We start from the raw sequence: 23,609 nt of genomic DNA on the forward strand, positions 1-23,609 counted from the left end.
CCCCTTTCATGGAATTATCACCACAATAAACATCTCTTGTTCAGAAGAGACAAGTTATTTTTTTCTTTTTTTTGAGACAAGTTATTTTTATAACCCCAAACTTAACATTACCTCCAGCAGAAACAATAAATGGCACCTATTACTGATCACTTTACCACACTTGTTCACGTACAAGAGGGGTAAGCACAAGTACTGTTATTCTCCAAAGTAACATCCTGGGAGTTCTTGTTCTGTTTTGGTTTCCCATTAAGATCCACCATCTCCTCCTCAAAGATGGGAAGAAGTCCCTTTACTACAAATTCTGGTTTTGCCTTTTAGGGCCACCTCAGGAGGACATTTAGTATTTAATAGCAGGTCCAGCTCAGGTCCAGCTGTCCAGACCTTCACTCACACAGGAGCAGTTCAGGGAACTCTCTTTTTAGCCACAAGATGCCTTGCTCAGGGCCCCTCCACTCACGCCAGCACTCAACGTGGGTGATAAGTTCAGCGCTGTCAGCAGCTAATGCCAGGTCTAGTGTTGCTCGTAGGTGGCTATGGCAACACGCTCCCCCCAGTCCCTGATCCAGTCATCCGGCAGGAACAGGGTGCAGCTGGGGAGGTGAGCAATGACTGTCAGCATGAACTTTAACATTCATTTAGTTTTTGATGGGGGAGAATCTGGAGATGGGGGGACAGTAATTACTACCAAAGCTTTAATAAGAGTTGGGGAATTTATGTAATATAGGCAGGCTGATCAGGGCAATTAGAAACTCAAAGGAATCAGGCCATAGTTCTAGGTTTAAAAGAAAGAAAGAAAAAACACACACACACACACGTCTAGTTATCTTGAGTGAACTGAGGAATAGTTTCAAAAACAACTGTTAGATAAAATTACTTTAAGACGTACCATTTTTGGTATTTTGGTATTTTGCTCTGTCTCGAGAAAGTTCAGGACTATCAAATCTTTAAAAATGAAGATGTTTAACAGCATAAGAGGTTTTAAGTTAAAGGACTCAGAGTTAAAGACAGAATAAACAAAATAAATTGTCAGTAGTTTCTTAGAACTTTCTATGAATTATCAGCTTGTCTATTCTACACTGGCTTGAAAATGGATGAGGACAGAACAGAACCTTTTCCCAAACCCAAGCTTGGGGGACAAAGGTTTTATGAGGCCCACCTACCTACCCACATTGATCATTGACCTGTGAATAAGGCTGATGGGCAGAGCAGCAAGCTAGTTAGCAGCAGCCCATGTTTTATTCAGAATACATGTCTATAAATTTCCATGAAACGGGCATGACTTGGACAGACATATTTGTTTCTGCAACACGGCATCACAGACGGCCAACTGAACCAAGGAAGACAAGCCTTGTTTTAGTCTTTACCTTAAGTAGAAATGTTTGCTTTGAGGGACCTCCCTGGCAGTCTGCACTTCCATTGCAGCAGGCGTGGGTTCCATTCCAGGTCAGGGATCTAAGATCCCACATTCCTTGAGGCACAGCCAGAAAGTTTTTAAAAAGTTTAAATTTTTTTGAGAATCCCATCGAGTTAAGGATGTCTGACTTGTTCACTGTTTACTTAGCTTTAGTGCATTTTTGGGCATATTGTGGGGGCTCAGATCTGAGTTAAGATTGTGGCTCCTAACCTTCAACTCAGGGAGAGGTGTTAGTAGTGCTTTTATCTCTTAAAAGGAATAGAAAGTTAGCTAGATAAACCAAAGAAACAAACTCCTTGGAGTTTCTTTACATGCGTCCAGGAAACAAACAATTGCATTCTCCCCAGTCTTCCCACCCACCTGCAAACCACCCACACCCACAGAGAACAGCAGCATAGTAATGGGCCAGAGAACGTATATATATATATAGACAGAGAGACAGAGAGAGAGAAATGTCCCAAATTTGGGGGCCCATCTCATTAAAATAAAAACTTCCTCTAAAAAAATCCCATTCCAATGAATGGAATAACCATGGACTAGTAAAAACAGTCCCCCCTATGAATGCAGAATATCCCAGCCCAGCTACAGAGGGGTCTGCAGGTAACAAGACGACTTGATACAGAGCAAAGCAGGCAGAAAGCATTAGAGTTCCCCAACAGTTCACTTCAGCTTCACTGAGTAACAAATTAAAACAGAAGAGAACGATTATCTTTGTAACTTTGTAAAAAAACTACTCGCCTTTCATGCTTGCTTCTTTGCTTCACAGCAAGTTAGGAGCAACAGGCAGCAGCACAGCCTCCGCAGGGCGTCCTCCTTGGCTAAGTGGAGGGTTGAGCGCGCGACGGGTGTTGCAACTGCAGCATCCTACCTTAACTGTCATGTTAAGAGATGCAGAGAACGCAGCATCACAGTGGTTATTTCAAGCAAACTTGAAGACCTACCTTCCAGTCCTAGCTCCTCAGGCACCTGCCCCCTCACAGTCAAGGTTCTTCCTTAAAAAGATGCCAAGTATCTTTAGAGGGTGGAAAAGGAGGGGCTGATGTCATCCTGTCTCTACCATAAACCAGTCATCACCTTATTGGGTCCCACGGATAGTCCAAACCTAAGCCCCTTTTCCTCCCCACCCTGCCCTTCAGCATTAATAATCTGAGTATCTGTCTGTCATTTAACAGTGAGCAACCTGCAGTGTCTTCACCTCCTTGAGAACAGTGGAAGGTCACAGAATTTTTCTTACAACCTGCAACCAGCTAACCCATCAAGAAACAGACTAAAGCTTCGACTGCCTAAGGAGGGAGACTGCGCCCGCGGGGCTCGAATGGCCAGCGCAGACTTCAAGTTCTCGGATTAGCTTTCACACTTTAGGCAGCTTTAATATCCCAAAGCCTTATTAGCCTGAAAATGTGCTAACAAGGGAAAAGAAATGTGTTTTCCTCCTGCTCCACACAGCACTGTTTTGTAAGTCCCTCACCTGCTCTGAAAGGACCAGGGTGGCCCATACCGGTGCAGAGCTGCCCTCCCGCCTCCACGTCGCGGGGCTGGAAAAGAAGACTGTGTAACAGGGAGTCTCCGCAGAACTGAGAGAAGTGAGCACTGAGGACCCTGCTGGGTCGGGGCGTCTGCCTGCCGGCTGGTGCAAACCTGGCATTTGTTGACTCCAGGCTGAAGAGCCTAAATGAGATGGGGAGGAGCCTGGCCCACAGCAACTGCCTTCAGCTCACTACTTTTCTGGAATCAAATGCAATGGACTTCATTACAGACACCACATCCTGTTATAATTTTTAGACCAGAGTCATGGCCCAGTGTTCGCTTTTAGAAATTCTAAGACTGTACTAGGTACACTGTTGATGGCTTACATTTTACAGTTTCCGTGTCAGCCTCTGAAGGCCACAGGCTGCTGCCATGTCCTCTGTGAACGGCGTTCCTCCTGCTGAGCGCCGGCGGCTGCACCTCCGCACCGCGGCCTCGGGTCGGCAGGCTACAGACCGGATCGCGCAGGCACAGGCTGCCAGTTCGGGCCTTAACCCCTCCTCCTGTTTTCTGCCTGACCTGCGGAGGTGAGCCGTCTTGTCAAACTGCCATTCCTCTGGCACTGTGCGAACTATGCATTCCAGCTCTTAAAGAACATCTGGTTTAAATAAAATCAGTGATTATGGGCTTCTTCATCTTTTAAGGGCAAAGCTACTATGAATGTAGACAGGCAGGAACAATGACATATTAGGCTCACAAGTGTTTCTAGGACTGCTTCCGTTTTAAGATTACCGCCACCCCTGTTCTGACAGTGAGAGACTGGAAACAATAAAGTGTTAAACATTGTTTTTTTTTTTTTTTTTTACAGTTGGCTAATTACATCATTATTGTGAAAATGGTTCTAACAAAAATTATAATCACTAGTAGAAAAATAATTTTTTAAGAGTTTTGCAGCTCAGACCAAACACCACTTAGGTATAGGAAAATTCACAACAATGGGAGTACTGTCTTGAAATCCTGCTAGAAATCCTCTGTAAACAACACAACTCCATAGTGAGAAGCAAGCACTCCCAAACCAAACCAAACACGAGTCTGCTGCTGTCTGAATGAACTGGGACTGAGGACACAGAATGAGGTTTGCCACGATGGGGCCAAAAAGATTCAGCTGGTTTCTTAGAATATAACAGGAGGTACCACATTATTATTCTGTATTTTATATATACTTAGCTATGAGGATATATATACTTAACCTCATATCACACGCTAGTCCAAGAAGCCAGCCTATGCATCCATGGCAACTCCCAAGCATTATTTTCCTGTTTCAGTACAAAGGAAGGTTCATAAACAGCTTCTTTAAAAGTTCAGCTTTAATGACAAACATTTATTACATCAGTCTCTCTTCCAAATTAGATGTGAATGAACAGTTTCCAGCAGAGGCGCTGCAGGGCCCCTCAGTACACTGCGCTCAGCGCACTGGGGCCCTGGGGGTGCCCCGTGATGTACGCGTTGAAGCAGTAATGCAAGTCTGCGAGCCACTGCTCCTGCACGCCGCCGCTCTTCAGCGTCTGCGGGGGGAACGAGAGTGATGTGAGCGGGGCGCCCAGACTGCTTCCTGATGGTTTTATCACAGCCCACCAAGATCTCAGGAGTCCCCGCAGGAGTGTCGTCCTCTACACACCACCACAGGAGACCTCACTGAAAAGGGGACCTGTTACTGGGGAATTACCACAGGGAGTTAAAACTCCTAGCTTCATCCTCAGCACACGTGCTCCCAGTTTCTTATTGGGTCTCTTCCCTCCCACCTCTGCTAGGCACTAATGGAATTGCACCATTAACCACCCCTCACTCTGTATCTCTGCCCTTTTGCATTCTAGAATCTCATGATCTCTGCATTAACATCAACTGAGAATAATAATTCTATAGGACTGAATTTGTCATTCTTATACAGATGGGCTGATTCTCCAAATTCTTGACTTCCTTCTATTTCTGAATTCTGCTTAGTCTTCCATTACTGATGAGATTCAGAATACATCCTATGTTTATGCATGTATAAGGTCTATGACTCTGAAGTATTATTACATATACCAATTAATAACTTCCTCCAATCAAAAAACCTCACTTCAACTCTCCAAACCACAACACCCGAATGAACCTTAAGAAACAGCTGCCTGCTCCAGGTGAACACAGAGCCGCCCATCACAAAGCTGAAGCCTACAGCTCGCAGCTTCGTCCCCTCTCCAGTGATCTCAGTGACCGGAAACAGGTCTGCAGTTTAGACCTGCTAAAGTTCCTTAATGACAGCTAATATTGGTTGGGTACTTAATAAACGTCAGCTACAGTATACACTTTACTTGGACGATTTCATTTCATGGTCAACAGAACCCAACAAAGTTGCTACTATTTCCATTTCTACAGCTAGGAAAACAAGCTCAGATAGGTTTTAAAAAAAGAAAAGTTGCCAACTCACCACAATCAACAGAATCTGTATCACAATCCAGGTAGGACTGACTCTGATGCCTGTACCTCTTCCAACTAAGCTGCCTGCCACCTTAATTCAGTTCGAGTATTTTAAGGCTTTTAGCACTGATTCTGGAATCAGTGACAGTTACCAGACGCCAGGGGAAGTCCTGAGAAACCACCACACTAGACTTCCCCCCGGGGTCTGTCGAGGCGCAGGAGCCCGGGCCCCCACAGCCGCCCCCGCCCCCGTGCCCCCGGTGCGCGCGGCAGACGGCCTGCCCGGCTCCTCACCGTGATGTTCTTGATGATCTGCTGCACCAGGATGGCGTTGGTTAGCATGTGCGTCCGGAGGGGCGCGTGCTGCAGCAGCAGGCGGAGCAGCTGGCCCACAACCGGCAGCTCCTCAGGCCCAGCCCTGCTCACCCGCAGGCTCTGCAGCATCAGCCTGAGGACGCGGGGCAGGAGGGCCAGGACGGAGACACAGACCCCCCAGAGCCTGTCCCTGCAGAGCAAGAAACACGTCAGCGAGCGGACACAGGCGGGAGAGCGGCCGTTTCCACACTTCCCGAGACTGAGCAGTGTCCTTGTAATGAGAAAGTGTTTTCTGATAAAACCCCACAAACCAAAACTAGTTAAGAACTGAGTTTCATGAGAGCTAAGTAAGCAAATGCAGTGAAGAATTAGCTGCCTTCCCCTATTTTAGTGGTTTCAGAGAGCCTAGCAAGCAGCATTTTCCTGGGCAAGACATTCTTGAAGCCCTAGTGATCATATTTAACACAGAATTCACCAGAGAACAGAAAGACCTGTACATAAATATTATTCTCTACCAGTGAATAATTCTCAACCATTGTACAATACCAAAGGTCAAAGTGGAAAGAATTTCCCACTGCTAAGAGAAAAGAACCTCATGAAACTCTTAAGCCTCTGATCTGGATTCTGAGCTGCTTCAAGGTGCTAGAACAGGGCAAATTTGCAGAGAAATATGTACTCACAAGGAACCAAAAGGGATCTGAGAAAATAGCCAGTCAAGGAACTATCATGGGCCAGAGATAGTAAATCCAAATTTCAGTAAGCATCATTCTTTTGGTAACTTTATAGAACAGGAACAAAAATGTTTTTATGAGAGAGGTAAATGGTCTAACCACAGTCTAGGAAAGTGCAATTAAATGGAGGCAAAGCCCACTGGCTGCTAGAGGCTCTGATCTTAGTCTGTTACGGTTTCAAGAGTGCATACCCATCCTAGTCCCAAAACATTCTAAGAAAACCTCTAGACACAGAAGCAGCAAACCTTTTACCATCTGACCTCCCTCCCAAGTCCACACACAGCAAACACATCACAGGTGGGTACTGGGTCCACCCTAAGGCAACCAGACCCTCTCACTGGACACTTTATTCTGCCTGTGGACTCAGCACAGCCAGGCCAGGACAGCCGTGTGCGAGAGAGAGTCAGGCTGGAAGACACAGTTGATGATGAGGCGAAGGCACAGAGATGGCAACTACACAATCTAGAGGAGAAAAGACTAGAGACCAAACCCAGCTTTGGTTCTTGCTGGGTTTCAAATTCGTACCTGCACAATTCTTACCCTTTGGGGTTTTGTAGGGATTTTTTTTTTTTTTTTAAAAACAAATCACTACTGTAATGATCCAATATATTCATTTTCTACTTGAACTTGAGTGGATTTCAAATAACTGTGGGTCAAAACTTCTAAAAGGACTCATGGATTCTACATCATAACAAATTAAGTATACTGAAGGGATGAGTAGTTTAGAATTTCACCTTCACACACCACAATTAAAGAAAACTGTCAGGTCAAAAAGATGACAACCTGGGGAACCACAAACGATGGAAGCAATACCATTTGAAGAGTCATTCTTAGGTTTTTCTAAGAGTTGTCATGTACAAAAATAACTGTACTATAAAGTATTTCAAGGACAGAACCAGGACCAATGAAGTTGAGATTTTAGCTCAACAGAGAACAGGGGTTCTAAACCACTCTAAAGGAACTGATGAAAGTCCAATATTTCATATATAATTTTCAGGAATTCCACTAACTGCAAACTTCGGATATATTTTTGTCAGTTAATACCAACCAATCCTCCACCGCCTAAACACGGAGAAATATGGATAATATACTTTAAAAAAAAAAATACAGCCAAGCTCAAAAGCTAGAATGGTGAACTCTCTAGGTGCCAGAAACTGACAGAACTCCGACAGATACACAGGGGCGTGGAACTGGATGTGGGGTTTTAGGACTCGTTTTCAACAGCCAACAGCACTGGAAGACAAGGCTTCAGCCCCAGGTATAGAAGGTCGGGAGCTAGAACCGGGCTCCCTGCAGAGAGCTGGAAGCCAGGGAAAGGCAAACGGGAAACTGCCCCATAGGGAGGTCTCCACAGACTCTCACAGCAGATGAATTCAGAGAAAGTCATACAACGCAAATGTGAGGTGGTTCCTTCATCCCCACGAGAGACAATTTCTAGAGCCTGACCTGCTCCCCAAAACAAGGGAGAATTCCCACACCAGGGAAACAACGAACAAAACAAACTGATAAGAAATTTAACACCACTGAATGAAGAATAAGCAAGAATGACAAAGAGCCAAGTAAAAACTCAAAACGGATCAAAGAGAAAACAACAGCTGACAAAAACTCAACAGAAGGGTTAAAGAATTAGCAAAATGGAAGATGTTAAGAGACGATAGAATCAGATGCTCCTTATGTTTAAAAGGAGTTTTTAGGAGAGAACAGAAACAGTGGGTGAGATAATAGAAATAAAAACAGTACTTCCCATACCTGAAAAAAAAACCCCAGTCTTCAGATTAAAGGAGTGAATAAGTCTCAAGCAGGGTAAATAATAACAAAGCTGCACTAGGATATAACCTGACTTTCAAGACAACAAAGAGAAGAGAGTCAAAAACCAGAGAAAAGAACAGACTACTATCTACAAGGCCAGAGGGCTCAGCTGAACAACAGGTCTTTCATTTATTCACAGAGTCCAGGAAGCAACACAGTTTCTTCAGAGTACCGTGGCCACAGTGTAGAATACCTCAATTGGTCCAGCCCAATTTTTTGGTTAGCACTTGTGGCATCTGGTCCCATCGCTTCATGGAAAATAGATGGGGAAACAGTGGAAACAGTGTCAGACTTTATTTTTGGGGGCTCCAAAATCACTGCAGATGGTGATTGCAGCCATGAAATTAAAAGACACTTACTCCTTGGAAGGAAAGTTATAACCAACCTAGACAGCATATTAAAAAGCAGAGACATTACTTTGCCAACAAAGGTCCATCTGGTCAAGGCTATGGTTTTTCCAGTGGTCATGTATGGATGTGAGAGTTGGACTATGAAGAAAGTTAAGTGCCAAAAAATTGATGCTTTTGAACTGTGGTGTTGGAGAAGACTCTTGAGTCCCTTGGACTGCAAGGAGATCCAACCAGTCCATCCTAAAGGAGATCAGTCCTGGGTGTTCATTGCAAGGACTGATGCTGAAGCTGAAACTCCAGTACTTTGGCAAAGAGCTGACTCACTGGAAAAGACCCTGATTGCTGGGAGGGATTGGGGGCAGGAGGAGAAGAGGACGACAGAGGATAACATGGCTGGAGGGCATCACCGACTCGATGGACATGAGTCTGAGTCAACTCCGGGAGTTGGTGATGGACAGGGAGGCCTGGCATGCTGCTATTCATGGGGTCGCAAGGAGTCGGACATGACTGAGCAACTGAACTGAACTGTGAAATCAAAAGTTCCCAGTAGTTTGGCACTCACTATCTGTAATCTCACAATTACCGTGTGTAGGAGGGCAGGAGCCCCAAAGGGAAACTGAAGTGCCTAAGGCTCTGCCTGCCAACCCCTTCTTGTGCCTAAGTTACATCATCCAGAGAGGCATGTGGTCCAGGTAGTATCAAGACTCTCCAATACCCAACACAAAACACTTTTAAAACAGAATTTTTAAACAGGCAAAATGTATTAAATACACTGAATTCTGTTCAGTCCAACCACACCCAATCAAAGCAGGATGTTCTAAGAAACTAAGATCACTTCTGAAACATAAGTGTATCACAAGGGGCCTGTATTTCAAGTGACAGGAAATGACAAATAGCAAAATACCTATTTCATAAATGGGGATGCTCATTATAAAATCTTTATAACCCTGAGAAGTTCCTTGCTATTTACAAAGGCTTTTCCTGACCTATGAGACCTAAAGTTTGATAATGCGTAACAAAAGTACCACCGGATCTATTTATTTATATGTAAATTCTACAGGATACTAACAGTGAAATCTACCAAGTTTTAAATACACATAACACTTTGTGGGAAAAATCCCAATTAGTAAGTAAGTATAGTACATTCATAAAACTGAATACTACAAAGCAAGGGTACCAGACCACAGCCAATCCTGCTTGCAGCCTGTATTTGTAAATAAAATTTTATTGGAACACAGCCACACCTATTCATTTATGTATCGTCTGATGCTGCTTTCACAGGATCAGGGGGTGTTGAGTAGTTCTGACAAGATTTTATGGTTTGAAAAACCTAAAATATTCACCATCTGACTCTTTACATAGAAAGAAGTTTGCTGACTCCTGGTATAGAGAAATAAAATGAATTACATCCTTAAATCAACACGATGAACTCTCACAATGATGATGAAAATCAAGCCACAAAAAATACACTATGATTCCTTTTATATCAAACTCAAAACATGCAAAACAAAAATGAATTATTTATAAATGCACATAAAATTTTTAAATAAAAAGGCAGCAAAGTGACTAACACAGAAGTGATCTCTGGAGGTGTAGAAGAGAAATGTAACTATGGAAAGGGCATGGATAGAGTGCATGCTGACGATGTTCTATTCCTAAACCAAATTAGGAATTTGGCTAAATGGATGTTCAGTTTATACTCTTTAAGCTATTTAAATGTTTTATACAATCATATGTATGACATATTTCTATGACACTTAAGTTCAAAAAAGACTTGAAAGGCAAATGTCAAAATGTGACAGAATGACTTTTATTTTCTTATACGTGCTCATCTCTTAAGACTGTTTAAAAACTTTCCTGCAATGAACTGTTAACAGCATACCGACAAGAACAGAAGCATGACAACACTTTTTGAAAATGAAAGTGAAACCTTCCATACTGTCCTAGAAGCTTTAGTTTAAAAATTATATAGGAGCAAAAGTAATAATTAAAAACACCAACATCTTAGAACAATTTCCTTACACCCATGAATTTAAAATTTGACTCTGGCTAGCTCTAATCAAGTCCAAACAAAATACAGAGGCTTGTATTAGTAAGTCCATCCTTGTAAAATGTAGAATTTTCTTCTTGCCAGATCTATAGCAAAGTTAAGGAAACTCTATAATACCATTTAACTTCTCAAATTTGTAGCTTACAAGAAAAAACAAAAACTAAGACTGCTATACCACATCACAAACGGGACTCTCAGAAGAACAAAGCAGCAGGTAGCTAGGGATATACAAACTCTAAAAAAGAATTAGATTTTGGAAATATCTTTTATGGATTGACTGACTGAAGGGAGTTGAACAAGTAGGAAAAAAATTAAAAGTGTAAGAGTACAAAACTGTTACCTTTTTCTTAGATGTTCTGCTTCTCCTTTCTCTAAAGTAAGCAGAAAATAAAGCAGACTGTAGCAGCAAGAAGCCAGGAAGGGCAGCAGGGCCTCACTCAGTACACAGGTGTGATCCAGGAGCTTACAGACGACGCCCAAGACACAGCCGGCTGTGCTGTCGGGGATCACAGTCAGCCCGACCTGGGCAGAGAAAACTGAGGTTAGCGACCTCTTCACAACAGCCCTTCTCCCAGCACAAAAACAAGCACCATCACCTGGACAGTTAATGTCCCATCAGTACTGCTGGCTCAGATGGTAAAGAATCTGCCTGCAATGTGGAAGACCAGGTTTAATCCTTGGTTTGGGAAGATCCCCTGGAGAAGGGAGTGGCAACAGACTCCAACATCCTTGCCGGAGAATCCCATGGACACAGGAGCCTGGCAGGCTACAGTCCACAGGGTCACACAGTCGGAGTGACTGAACCACTACACTCCTCCTCCTCCTGGTGGGAATTAGTATAACCTCAATACATGCTGTGCCACCCACCACCTCTTAGGGTCCCGTTTTCCTCTGAAAACTTAACTGCTATGTGAAATGACTTTGAAAATATTTAAACTCAAGAAATACTATCAATCCAATCCCCCGCAATCCCCTTCAAGACAGTCTCTTAAATTTTCTAGATGTTACAATTTCTACTGTTGGCCAGAAATATTATTTAAAAGGATTATTTCATGCATCCAAAGAAAATCTTGATACCAACAACCACATTTACATGATCCTGAGTATTCAAACCGGAAAATGCTAATCTGGCACCACCCCCATTCCCAGGAAATTAAATGCACAAACCAGAGTTCATTTTACAATTATCCTTCCCCTGCCCTTTGATTTGACCGGTCATTCAGACATAACCAAAGAAAAGCATCTGCACTGGAGTAATGTAACACTGTACCTACTCTTGACTGCCTCACTGCCCCAGACCCGGATAGGGTACATCATGGTGCACTAGCTCACCAGACTCTACTGTATAAATAGTCATTAAGGTGGACTCTAACTTGTAACTGTAATAGTATACAGAGTTAAAATCTCCCGCAAGCAACTGTTGAGTAATCATAGTCTGCAGGCTCTTGAGGTCTTAACCTTTCTACCAGGCTGTCTGAAGAAAGTGACCAAGACTGACTGGAACGCTGATCTTGGAATAGTGAATGTAATCAAAGGACGGCATACATTTCTAGAGTGGAAGTTAAAAAAAAGAAAGATGGGGATCTTTAGAGATACAATGTATATGGATTGGAAGTCTGATAGCAGAAAGAAAAGCGTACTGAGAATTCAAAGTGGTAGTCTTCCAGCTCGAGGGAAGTAAAGAACAGGGGATACGTATGCATGTGCCTAAAAAATCATCCAGACGAGTGGCAGTCCCTTGAGGAAAGCCTTGGGGGCGCTCCCTCGCACTGGAATATATCGTTATACTAAAAGTCAAAGACCAAAGGCTGGAGGAAGTGAAAAGCAAAACCCAGGAGTACCTAATGAGAATTCAATACCAATGGGAACAAGAGACACCCAGAGGCCAAAAGACAAGTCAGTTTCAGAGCTAAGCTCCCAGTTTCCAGAGACCAGGCCTTAAGCCCTACTCCACACTTCACCCCTTCTAGGTATGACACGAGACACATGTTCATCAAAGCATTTCAAGTCAGAAAGACCCAAGGTATCATTTTAAGGTCTTTCATTGCTCATATGTCGAGAGTAAGGTTCTGGAAAAGTGGGGTAATCCCCTAAGGTCACAGGATTGATCAGCAACAGCCAGCAAACTAACCCAGATTTCTCAGTTCTCACCACCGATGAGAGGCCATGAAATTATTAAGCTTAGATTCCTGGACACTCTCTCTCCCTGATTATGGCAAACCAAATCTTAACCAGTGAATCTCTATGCTTTTTGTGTAACAAAAAAATGTTAGGTATACTTACCAAATGCTTACTGATGGCAGTCTGCAGGACGTCAAAGCTCTGGCTTCGGACGGGGACGACCAGGAAACTGTGACAGACCGTCTGTCGGAAGGGAGAACCAGCACCACGTCAGAACACCGTAGGTCAGAAACAGGTCCAGTCGTTTTGTTTTAAACCTACCTGCTCTACATATTAGAAAGAAACTCAACAAAAAGTGACTCTAAAGATGGAAACATCAAACAGTCAATCCTCATATATATATGGGCTGACTTTCTACATAATTCATTTATTAAATACTTACTGAGCACTGTGGAGAAGGAAATGGCAACTCACTTTGGTATTGTTGCCTGGAGAATTCCATGGACAGAAGAGTCTGACAAGCTACAGAATATGGGGTCACAGAGAGTCGGACACGGCTGAGTGACTGCCACACACACTGAGCTAGTCTTACCAGGCGCTACGCATAGGAGTGAAAGAATGGGGAACTTCTGTCTCAGCCCTCGGGTAGCTGACCATCTACCCAGGTGGAGCCTACGTCCCAATAGGTCAGTGAGGCAAACAAAGAGCTGACACAAGCCTTCTCCCATTTGGTGGAAAAATACATCACTGAAAAAAACATGATCCAGAAAACAGAAATGCCATGTGCAAATTATGCTGCCTCTTATTCCCTAAAGGTAAAAGAACAGTCTGTAAGGAAGAAAAATATGAATGAGATGGGAATCAAAATCTCTAGTATTTTTAATTTCCTAAGATCTCAAGAAAACAAGCAGCAGAATGACAGCATCAAGTCCTTCAGAGAATCCCAACACGACTCCAGAAGCTGCTGGGAGTGCAGTACCAAAAATGAAGTATGGTGAAAAATCCCATGGGGAGACAAAGATAAGGCTAGTGGAAAGAAGAATATGACTCTAGGAAGAGAAAGAATAGTCAAGATAAATTTAAGAGTACTGTCAATCCTCAAAAATCAGCAATATCTGCATTATGTCTCTATAAAACCTCTTGCGGAGTGATCCCACCCAGAGTTTTCACAGGGCAATTGTCTTCTCTTTTAAACCTGTAGGTAACAAGGTAAACAGGATATTTTCAATGCCATCTTCCTACTTCAAAATGAGCACAGTGACTATTATCATTCAAAAAAGGTAAATATATTTGAAAGGCCCATTCAATGATAAATGATCACTCAATCCCCTCCTTTTCCCTTCTGCCTCCCCTCCTCTCCTGAACGAGTCAGTTCTAAAGCTACTGCGTAAGGCCAAGCTAGACATCAGCACTAGAGTCGATGCAAGAGCTTCAGTGGCCCAGGATCAGTTATCTGTTAACAAATACAGGTGCTCTGTCCCCAGGAATTGGAGTTCAAATGGGTAAGAAAGATGCCCACAGGGAAAGGGGTGGCACCAAAAGGAGACGACCACAGACAGAGGAAGTGACCAAGTAGGTAAATATATTAAGTAAATGGAAGTCGGGTTTCTCACCATCAGAAAAAGCAGGAGGGAAAGGAGAAAGCCAGAATGAACCCCATGGTGTTGAATTCCTGATTTCTGTTCACTGATAAGATCTGCGAACAGCAACATCAAATAGCAATGAACACACTTATAAGAGTCCAGAAGTGTTTCCTAAAATCTGGTCTCCACCTAAAGGAAAACTGGGCTTCTTAAAGAAATACCTGATTGCTGGGCTGGGACAGGGAAAATACAACATGAATCTGAAACAATGTGTGATATAATAAAGGTAGTACAGCTAACCCTTGAACAACATGGGGAGGGGATTGGAGGCACAGACCCTCCGTGCAGTTGAAAATCTGCACGTAACTTCACAGTGGGCCCTCCACCTCTAAGGCTGTTCTATCTGCAGATTCAGCCATGGGTCCATGTGGTAACGTAGTGCTGAGACAAAACTGCATGTAAGTGGGCCTGCAGAGTTCAAACCTGTGCTGCTCCAGGTCAACAGTACTCGGAGAAATATGAGGACATGTCAAAAGAACAAAGACGTTTGCTTCCAGGAGGTGACCATGGCAAACATGAATATCAAAATCAATAAAGATGGTAAGGAATTTTATCCCACTGGAAAATATAAGAAACAATACTAATAAAAATAAATGAATAAAAGAGAAGACCAAAAAGAAATGACATTTACACTGTTTCAAAACTCCAAATATTACTAAAGGGGAAAAAACAGAGTGGAGAAAATGACCAGATACCACTTAGTCAAGTGGGCAAAGTGAACATTTAATGGGACAAATCCAAACCCTGCACCATCTGACAAGGTGCAATCAGAAACCCACAGCATCACTTGTGTCATATTCCTGCCACATCTGTATAACCTGATTTAACCATGCAGAAATAAACCTGAACTGAGAAATTTTACAAAGTAACTGTCCTGCAAAAAAGATGCTTACTCCTTGGAAGAAAAGTGATAACCAACCTAGACAGCATATTAAAAAGGAGAGACATTACTTTGCCAACAAAGGTCCATCTAGTCAAGGCTATGGTTTTTCCAGTAGTCATGTATGTATGTGACAGCTGGACTATAAAAAAAGCTGAGCGCCGAAGAACTGATGCTTTTGAACTGCAGTATTGGAGAAGACTCTTGAGAGTCCCTTGGACTGCAAGGAGATCCAACCAGTCCATCCTGAAGGAAATCAGTCCTGAATGTTGACTGGAAGGACTGATGTTGAAGCTGAAACCTCAATACTTTGGCCACCTGATGTGAAGAGCTGACTCATTTGAAAAGACCCTGATGCTGGGAAAGATTTGAGGGCAGGAGGAGAAGGGAACAGCAGAGGATGAGATGGTTGGATGGCATCACTGAATCAATGGACATGAGTTTGAGTCAACTCCGGGAGTTGGTGATGGACAGGGAGGCCTGGTGTGCTGCAATTCATGGGGTCACAAAGAGTTGGATACAACTGAGTGACTAAACTGAACTGATTCTTCAAAAATGGCAGGGTCAATGAGTGACACTGCTTTATCATCCAAGTTTATGTACTATTCTAAATCCTTTGTTGTCATTTCAACAATCTTCACATCTTTACCAGGAGTAAATTCATTTGCTCATTCTTTGCTCATTCATTAGAAGCAACTCTTCATCCATTCAAAGTTTTATCATGAGATATCTGCAATTCAGTCACGTCTTCAAGCTCCATTTCTAATTCTAGTTCTCTTGCTATTTCCACATTTGCAGTTACTTCCTCCACTGAAGTCTTGAACTCCTCATGAAGGCTGTAATCAACTTCTTCCAAATTCATGTTAATATCGATATTTTGACCTCTCACCATGAATCACAAATGATCTTAACGGTATCTACAAGGTGAACTCTTTTCCAGAAAGTTTCCAATTTATTTTGCTCACATCCATCATAAGAATCTCTAATTATGGCAGCTATAGCTTTAGAAAATGTATTTGTTAAATAATAAAACTTAAAGATCTAAATGACTCCTTGATCCATGGACTGCAGAATGGATGCTGTGCTAGCAAGCACGAAAAAAACTGACAGTGGGCTTAAAATCATCAGTAAACCACAGTGTACTGTCACCAGGCTGTTTCCTTTATAGGCACAGGCAGAGCAGACTCAGCATGATTCTTAGGGGTCCTAGAATTTTCAGAATGGTAAATGAGCACTGGCTTCAACTTAAAGTCACCAACTGCATCAGCCCCTAACAAGAGTCAACCTGTCCTCTGAAGCTTTGGAACCAGGCACTTCACTTCTCTCTAGCTAAGACAAGTCCCCTAGATGGCATTATCTTCCAGTATAAACCTGTTTTGTCTATACTGAAAGTCTGTTATTTAGTGTAGCCACTATTTCAGTAGTTGTCTTAGCTGGATCTTCGGGATAATTTGCTGAGACTTCCCCATCAGCTATTTCACCTTACAGGTTCATGTCACGGAGATGGCTTCTTCCCTCAAGCCTCATGAAACAGTCTCTGCTACCTTCAAACTCTTCTGCAGCTTCCTCACCTCTCCCAGCCTTCAGAGAATTGAAGAGACTTTTAGGGCTTCCCTTGTAGCTCAGTCGGTAAATCTGCCCGCAATGCGGGAGACCCGGGTTCGATCCCTGGGTCAGGAAGATCCCCTGGAGAAGGAAATGCCAACCACTCCCAGTACTCTTGCCCGGAGAATCCCATAGACAGAGAAGCCTGGCAGGCCACAGTCCATGGGGTTGCAGAGAGTCGGACGTGACTTAACGACTAAATCATCATCAGGGTTTTGCTCGAGATTTGGCTTTGGCTTAAGGGAATGTTGTGGCGGTTTGATCTTCTATCCAGATCATTCAAACTTTTTCGACGCCATCAATAAGGTTGTTTCACTTTCTTATTATTCCTGTGTTCATGAAATAGCACTTTTACTTTCAAGAACTTTTCTTTTGCACTCACAACTTGGCTAACCAGCATAGAGGTCTAGTTGTCAGCCTATCTTGGCTGTCAACACACTTTCCTCAACTAAGCTCATAATCATTTCTAGCTTTTGGTTTCAAGTAAGAGATACGCATCTCTTCCTTTCACTTGAACACCTGGTGGCTCAGACGGTAAAGAATCTGCCTGCAATGAAGTAGGCTGGGGTTTGATCCCTGGGTCAGGAGGATCCCCCAGAGAGGGAAATGGCAACCCACTTCTTACCTGGAGAATTCCATGGACAGAGGAGCCTGGCAAGCTACAGTCCAGGGGTCACAAAGAGTTGGATACAACTGAGTGACTAACACACATACACTCAGAGGCCACTGCAAGGTTATTAACTGCCCTAATTTCAATACTGCTGAGTCTCAGGTAATAGGGAGACCTGAGGAGAAGGAGAGAGATAGGGAATGGCTGGCTGGTGGGGCAGTCAGAACACACATATTTTACTAAGATCACTGGACTATCTCCTGTGGGCATGGTTCATGATTACAACTAATTACAAACCCCGAAACAATGATAACAGCATTATCAAAGGTCACCGATCACAGCTCACTCTAAGAAATAACAATGAAAAAGTATGAAATACTGCGAGAATCACCAAACTGACAGAGAGACCCAGAGTGTGCAAATGCTACTGGAAAGATGACGGACACCCTCAGTGCAGGGCTGCCGCAGAACTTCCGTTTCTAAAAACTGAATTTGCAAGTACAATAAAACACGGTCTACTTGTATGCTAAAGTATGGACTATGGGCATTTTTTCAAACAGTTTAAGAAAAGAGAAGTTCTCTGTACTGCAATTGTAATTTTTCTCTGAGATTGTTTCAAAATAAAAGTAAACAAAAATACAAACAGAGACACACAAACATACATATATACAGGCAGTCTTCACTTTTGCAACTAGTGTTAACCGAAATTTGCATACATCAGAATCCTGACTTCACAGTGCACAATCGCAGAACAGGCATGGCAATTTGCTACAGTGTGGAAATTAAGTTTTTTAAAAATATAAAACTTTTAAAAAAGATTTTGTACACTTAATTTCTACAATGAAGTATTTTCTACCAAATTTTATACAGAAATGTCACACACATAAAAGTGTTAATAAAATCAGAGGTTTCAAAAACAAAGAAAAATGTTCTATTTCTTAAACTAGAGTAATGTTTTACTATTATTCTTCAGAATTTAGTTAAAAAGTAGTCTTTTCAAACCATTCAAAATTTTATAAATGGCAATTAAAATTAACCTTAAAACCTTGCACTGGCTCTGGAAAAGACACTTCCATTTGGGAATTATATCTCTGTCCAAAGATTCCTTTTCTCTTTTAACTACTATTTCCATCATTAATGGTAAGATCATACAATTCTTCCTTCAGTGTTTAGTTTCAGAAGAAGTGATTCAGTTTCAGAAGAAGTGTTCAGTTTCAGAAGAAATGATCATGAAGATACTAAGTGAAAACTGCAAGGTCCAAATCAGAGTATGTCATGTCTATAAAAGGAGAAGCCAAAAGAATATATATAATCATTTGTGAAGACAGAGAAGTTATCCAAAAGAATACATTTAGAAACTAAGGAAGGGACATGGACGGCTGGCAGACAGGGACTGGACGGACACTTTTACTGCTATCCTTCTGTTCTTCTACACTGTCCTGTGGGACTCTCCTGGTGGTCCAGTGGTTCAGAATCTGCCACTGACACAGGGACACAGGTTCAGTTCCTGGTCTGGGGAGGTCCCACAGGGCAGCTAAGCCTGTGTGCCAGAACTAACGAAGCCCTCGAGCCCATGCTCTGCAACAGGAGGGGCCGCCGCAGAGAGGGGCCCGCGTCCCACAGCTGAAGAGCAGCCCCAGAGAGCAATCCCCACTCGCTGCAACTGGAGAAAGCCTATACATGGCGAAGACCTCATACTGCCATATGCACATAAATAAACTCTTAAATGTGTTAAGGAGGTAAGTAAATAAATTATACTTTGTGAAGAAAATCTACTCAGAAAAAAAAGGGTCCGATTTAAAAAAAAAAACTTCAGACTAAGCAGATAGAACAACTAAGCAAACCCACGCCACTGACTAGTAACTTTTTCAAATGAAATAATAATAAAAAAATCAATTTTTACACTAAGGCTGTCAAAAACTACATATATTTCAAATAATTTCATATGAAAAGGCCAACTTAAAGGCAAATTTTATCCAAAATAGAACTGGAATCTTCATTTAACTTCAAAAACTAACAAAGAAACTTTCAGATTTTTCCTAATTTATGTCTTAACATTTCAAAGACAGCATCCTTGAAGTTTAATACATGTCCTTGCCAATGTACACTCAGAAATATAACCGATCACATTTTCATGACATCTGTGTCTTTACACAGATGACGTGATTCTGAAAAATTAAAATTGTCAGAGAAAGATCATTGGAGTTGTCCAAGTTATCAAACTAGACACTTAACAAGTCTCTGTCTGGAATCTGGGGCCCACTGATCAATCCCCATACCACGCTTTCCCCAATCCATACATGAGGTAGTTTAAAAACATCAGAGACAATCTTACAGAACAACTACTAACACTAAACCCAACCCTTCCAATCCAGGAGTGTGCACGGCCTCACTCTCCTCATGTACTACGGATTAAGATAAAATGCCAGATATTAAATATGCAGGTTGGTTACCCAACTCCTTAGTTTTCACTGTTTAAAATCCACTATTTTTTGAAAGCCGATATATGAACATAGTTAGGCATTAGGTAATAAAGAGAAGAAAGTGTCCCTGCCATGACCTAAGTATTGTGATCAGAGTCAAACAAAACCATGAGAGAAATGTGTTAAACGTCTACAAAAGGTGTAGCCCTAAGATACAGGAAGAACGTAAAGAGTATTCTGGAAAAGAATGAAAGAAGTAGTCAATAGATCAGCTGAATAAAATCAATTGGTACAGCAATAAAACAGATTTAGGTTCTAGAGACTACCCTGTTGGGAACACTGACAAAGGTTATTTTTTGTTTGAAAAGGCTATGGCCTAGCAATTACGAGTTACAAGGAAAGAATATATAGTCAGTGCCCTAACCAAAAACCTTATGAATCTTTAAAAAAAAAAACAAAAAAAAAAAACGCTAGCACAGAACACAACCTCCGAATGTGCAAGAAAGGTTCCAACCAACATTATTTGGAATGACACAACTACAATTCTACTGGGCAAGTACCTTTCAATGCAAGGAAAGAAACTGAAGAAATAAATAAAAGAAATTAACTAATATATAAATATCTTACAGACTCAAATCCTTAGTACCAGTATTTATGATGCTTTACATATTTATATATTTGTAACATAAAACAATTCTGACTATTAGTGTAAAAGATCAGCCCTATAATTTCAATTTAAAACACAATTAACAGCTAACCTAGATTTGTAGTTTTAATTTGAATTTCACTATAAACAGTACTGAAACTTAAGATATTAAGATGTACCATGCTTGTAAGTTTATTAAATGTTTTAAGATTTACCATAACATTTGTAAAGGTTTGTCTGAAAACTGAACTACTTACCAAATAGTGAATATATTAAGTTATTTAAACTGCTTTTTAAAGTTTTAAATATGTTTGTAAAAGGGATAAAATATAATTAAAGTCTCCTTTTAAAATGATTCCCTAAACTTACTATATTTTATCTAAAAAGATGTTAAGTTGATCTTTAAAATTTAAGGGAAATTTGGGGTTTAAAATGTAACTTTGATAAACTACATACTAATTCTTTAAAACCAAAGGAACTTCCAATTAATTTTTTCTGTTTAGAAAAACCCATCTTCAAGGATACAAAATCCTACTTAACTCTTATCCATCCTTCAATATCTACGTAAAATTCTTCCTTTTCCATGAAGCCTTTCCTCTCTTCTATAAATGGATTTATCCTTTTACCCTATACTAGCAAAAAGAAAATAAATGTCTCTATCATTCAAACTGCTAATGTATTCTATTCTAGTGGCATAACTTTTATGAACACTCTTCTTTCAGGAATCCACATCTCCTATCCAAGGATCACATGCACTTTCAGAATAGGGACTGTGCTTTATACTGCTCTAAACCTCTAAAAACATCTTACACAAGGGAACGCTAACACACAGTAACTATTGGTGGCTGATGGACTGAATTCTAACAATCTTGCATGCCTTTCCAAACGGACCATTACCTCTGTTACGTCCCAATGGTGTGAAAACTGATCCAGGTCAGTGAGGTAAAGCAGCACGGGGGAAAGCTGCGTCTGGATGACATGGGGCACTCCTCGAAGGCTCTGAAGCCAAGTCAGCTCCTCTTTTGAAAACCCTAATTTGAGTATAAAGAAATCCAATTTAAATCACAAAGCAAGTAACATTCTTAAGTAATTTTTAAAAAATAGACGACATGTATCTTCAAGTTAAATTCTTCAAGCTAACTGCTTTCTCTGAATTTCTGTACTTTATGTATTATTTTAAAAAATGAAATGCCAGCAATGTAGTAAAATTCATATAATTATGTACACAAAGATGTGACCTGAATCAAATGTGTAATACATCAAGAAACAGTATTATATCCCTTAAACTGAGGGCTTTACCACCTTTATACTTAAATAAATGTGAAAGACGTAATCATTCTAATTAATGTCAGGTTTAAAAAAGCAAATGAACAAGAAAAACAATATGCTCTTTCATACATATACCAAACTCTGTATTCTTACATAATAGCCTTTCAAATGTTTTAAAACTATTCCATCCCTCCTAAGTCTATTTCTTCAACAATTACTGTGTACTTCCTTCTACCTATTCTATTTAAGATTTCTGATTCTCTTACCACCTCTATTATACCTAGTCTGACCTATACAAACAACTCGCCCAAGTCCCTCCTGAAAGACAGCTCTTAGAATGATCAGAATACCAGCACAACGTGGCCTGACCCTAGCTACCTGCCTTGATGTTTTCAGATCACTGTACTCCCATGAACATGCCCTAAAGAGCCATCATCTAGTTTGGAAGCCATATCACACTCCTGATTGATTCCTAATGAGTTTCCTAAAACCACCAGACCCTTTGACAGGTACTACTAATTGAAACATAAAGGCCTCACATCCATCTCACAGGCATACATCCAAAACTATCAAACAAACACATACAAGTCTACTTGTTTCTTTTATATAACATTTATCTTGCTACATTCAGCTCCTTATCAGAACTTTTCAAGCTATTTTTGGATTCTGACTTAACATATTTCAGTAAGTCTCTTAATTTTAAGTCTTCAGAAAATTTCAAACACTGTCCTCTTTATCATCCAGTTACAAAACAAAACTACCGAAAACAGTATAATCATTTAAAACAACAGTAATAATACTTACTAATCTAACACATCAAGACTCATTTTACTAATTTTTCTTTGACATCAATGGAAAGCAAAATATGGCTAACTAAAACGTGATGTTTTTCCTAACACACTGAACATTTTAAACATGTTTAAAATGGATATTCTGTTCACCATCTTATTAAACTATGCAGTGAGGTTCAAAACTTAGACCCAAACAGGTAAGACAGTAAATCTCAGGAGAATTTTCATACTAGGTTCTATTCCTTTCCTTAACTTGGCGGTTCAGTGCAGTTACCTGTGAGTGTTGAAAATAAGAAGCTGAAATAGTCCTCATTACTGATGTTTAACTGAACACTTCCATTCCATTCTTTCACTGAAGACTTCCATCCAGAAAATGATGATCTATAATAAACAATGGAGACCTAGTACTAGAAGTGACCAACTTGAAGACTCAGGAATAAAGCACAGAATATATGACTATTCTTTATTGAAAACAAGTATAATTTAAGAGCTCAGACAAAAATCCGTAGCATGTATCATCTTTACATGTAAGGGGGTTCAAGTATCATAATATAGAAAACATAACTTTTAACATATATTGATGTAAAGTTTCCTGGAAAAGCATAACCAGCCCACTTATATGGTACAACTGGAAGATTTTTCCACACCACTCAAAACTCAGATTCAAGGAGCCAAGACGAAGTTCTGCTTTTCAGTAGTAGGTTCAGCTGCTATGTATTTACTACCTCATCTTTATTTTAAAAAAAAAGTTTTACCTTGCTTATATAAATGAGCTAAGTTTAAACAAGCTCCTGCTTCCTACCTAAACAAAAGCATCTTAACTAGGTAAAGAATACTTCAGTTTAAAGCCACTCTGCAATAACTATGCACGCCTATACTTGGAGAGGCTTTATAACTAGTCTACTTCACAATACTGCAGCTAAAGTATTGGTAGTGGACTTAAGGGAATAGCTAAACATAAAGCAGCTTCTCATTAAATGAAGATTATCTGGTTCCTGCTATGAGATCAGTTTTCAGTGATACCTTTA

The 23,609-nt window shown here is 41.0% G+C and overlaps 2 protein-coding genes across 8 annotated transcripts in view; one reads left to right on the forward strand and one right to left on the reverse strand.

Annotated features, from left to right (window-relative positions):
- The window catches only part of INVS (inversin), a 125,338-nt gene extending 121,611 nt beyond the window's left edge, over window positions 1-3,727 (forward strand). For all 5 annotated transcript variants that reach the window (XM_061132133.1, XM_061132134.1, XM_061132136.1 and 2 more), the window contains one exon: window positions 2,587-3,727. In XM_061132133.1, the coding sequence (XP_060988116.1) occupies window positions 2,587-2,762 (176 nt within the window). In that variant the 3' untranslated portion in view covers window positions 2,763-3,727. The remainder of the gene's footprint in view (window positions 1-2,586) is intronic.
- Window positions 3,728-4,230: 503 nt separating this feature from the next.
- TEX10 (testis expressed 10) overlaps window positions 4,231-23,609 on the reverse strand; it is a 45,277-nt gene continuing 25,898 nt past the window's right edge. For all 3 annotated transcript variants that reach the window (XM_061132139.1, XM_061132140.1, XM_061132138.1), the window contains 6 exons: window positions 22,856-22,962; window positions 21,419-21,552; window positions 12,877-12,957; window positions 10,934-11,115; window positions 5,633-5,843; window positions 4,231-4,446 (listed from right to left, as the gene is read on the reverse strand). In XM_061132139.1, the coding sequence (XP_060988122.1) occupies window positions 4,333-4,446; window positions 5,633-5,843; window positions 10,934-11,115; window positions 12,877-12,957; window positions 21,419-21,552; window positions 22,856-22,962 (829 nt within the window). In that variant the 3' untranslated portion in view covers window positions 4,231-4,332. The remainder of the gene's footprint in view (window positions 4,447-5,632; window positions 5,844-10,933; window positions 11,116-12,876; window positions 12,958-21,418; window positions 21,553-22,855; window positions 22,963-23,609) is intronic.

Source organism: Dama dama, chromosome 29, assembly GCF_033118175.1.
Source record: "Dama dama isolate Ldn47 chromosome 29, ASM3311817v1, whole genome shotgun sequence".
Classification (NCBI taxonomy): domain Eukaryota; kingdom Metazoa; phylum Chordata; class Mammalia; order Artiodactyla; family Cervidae; genus Dama; species Dama dama.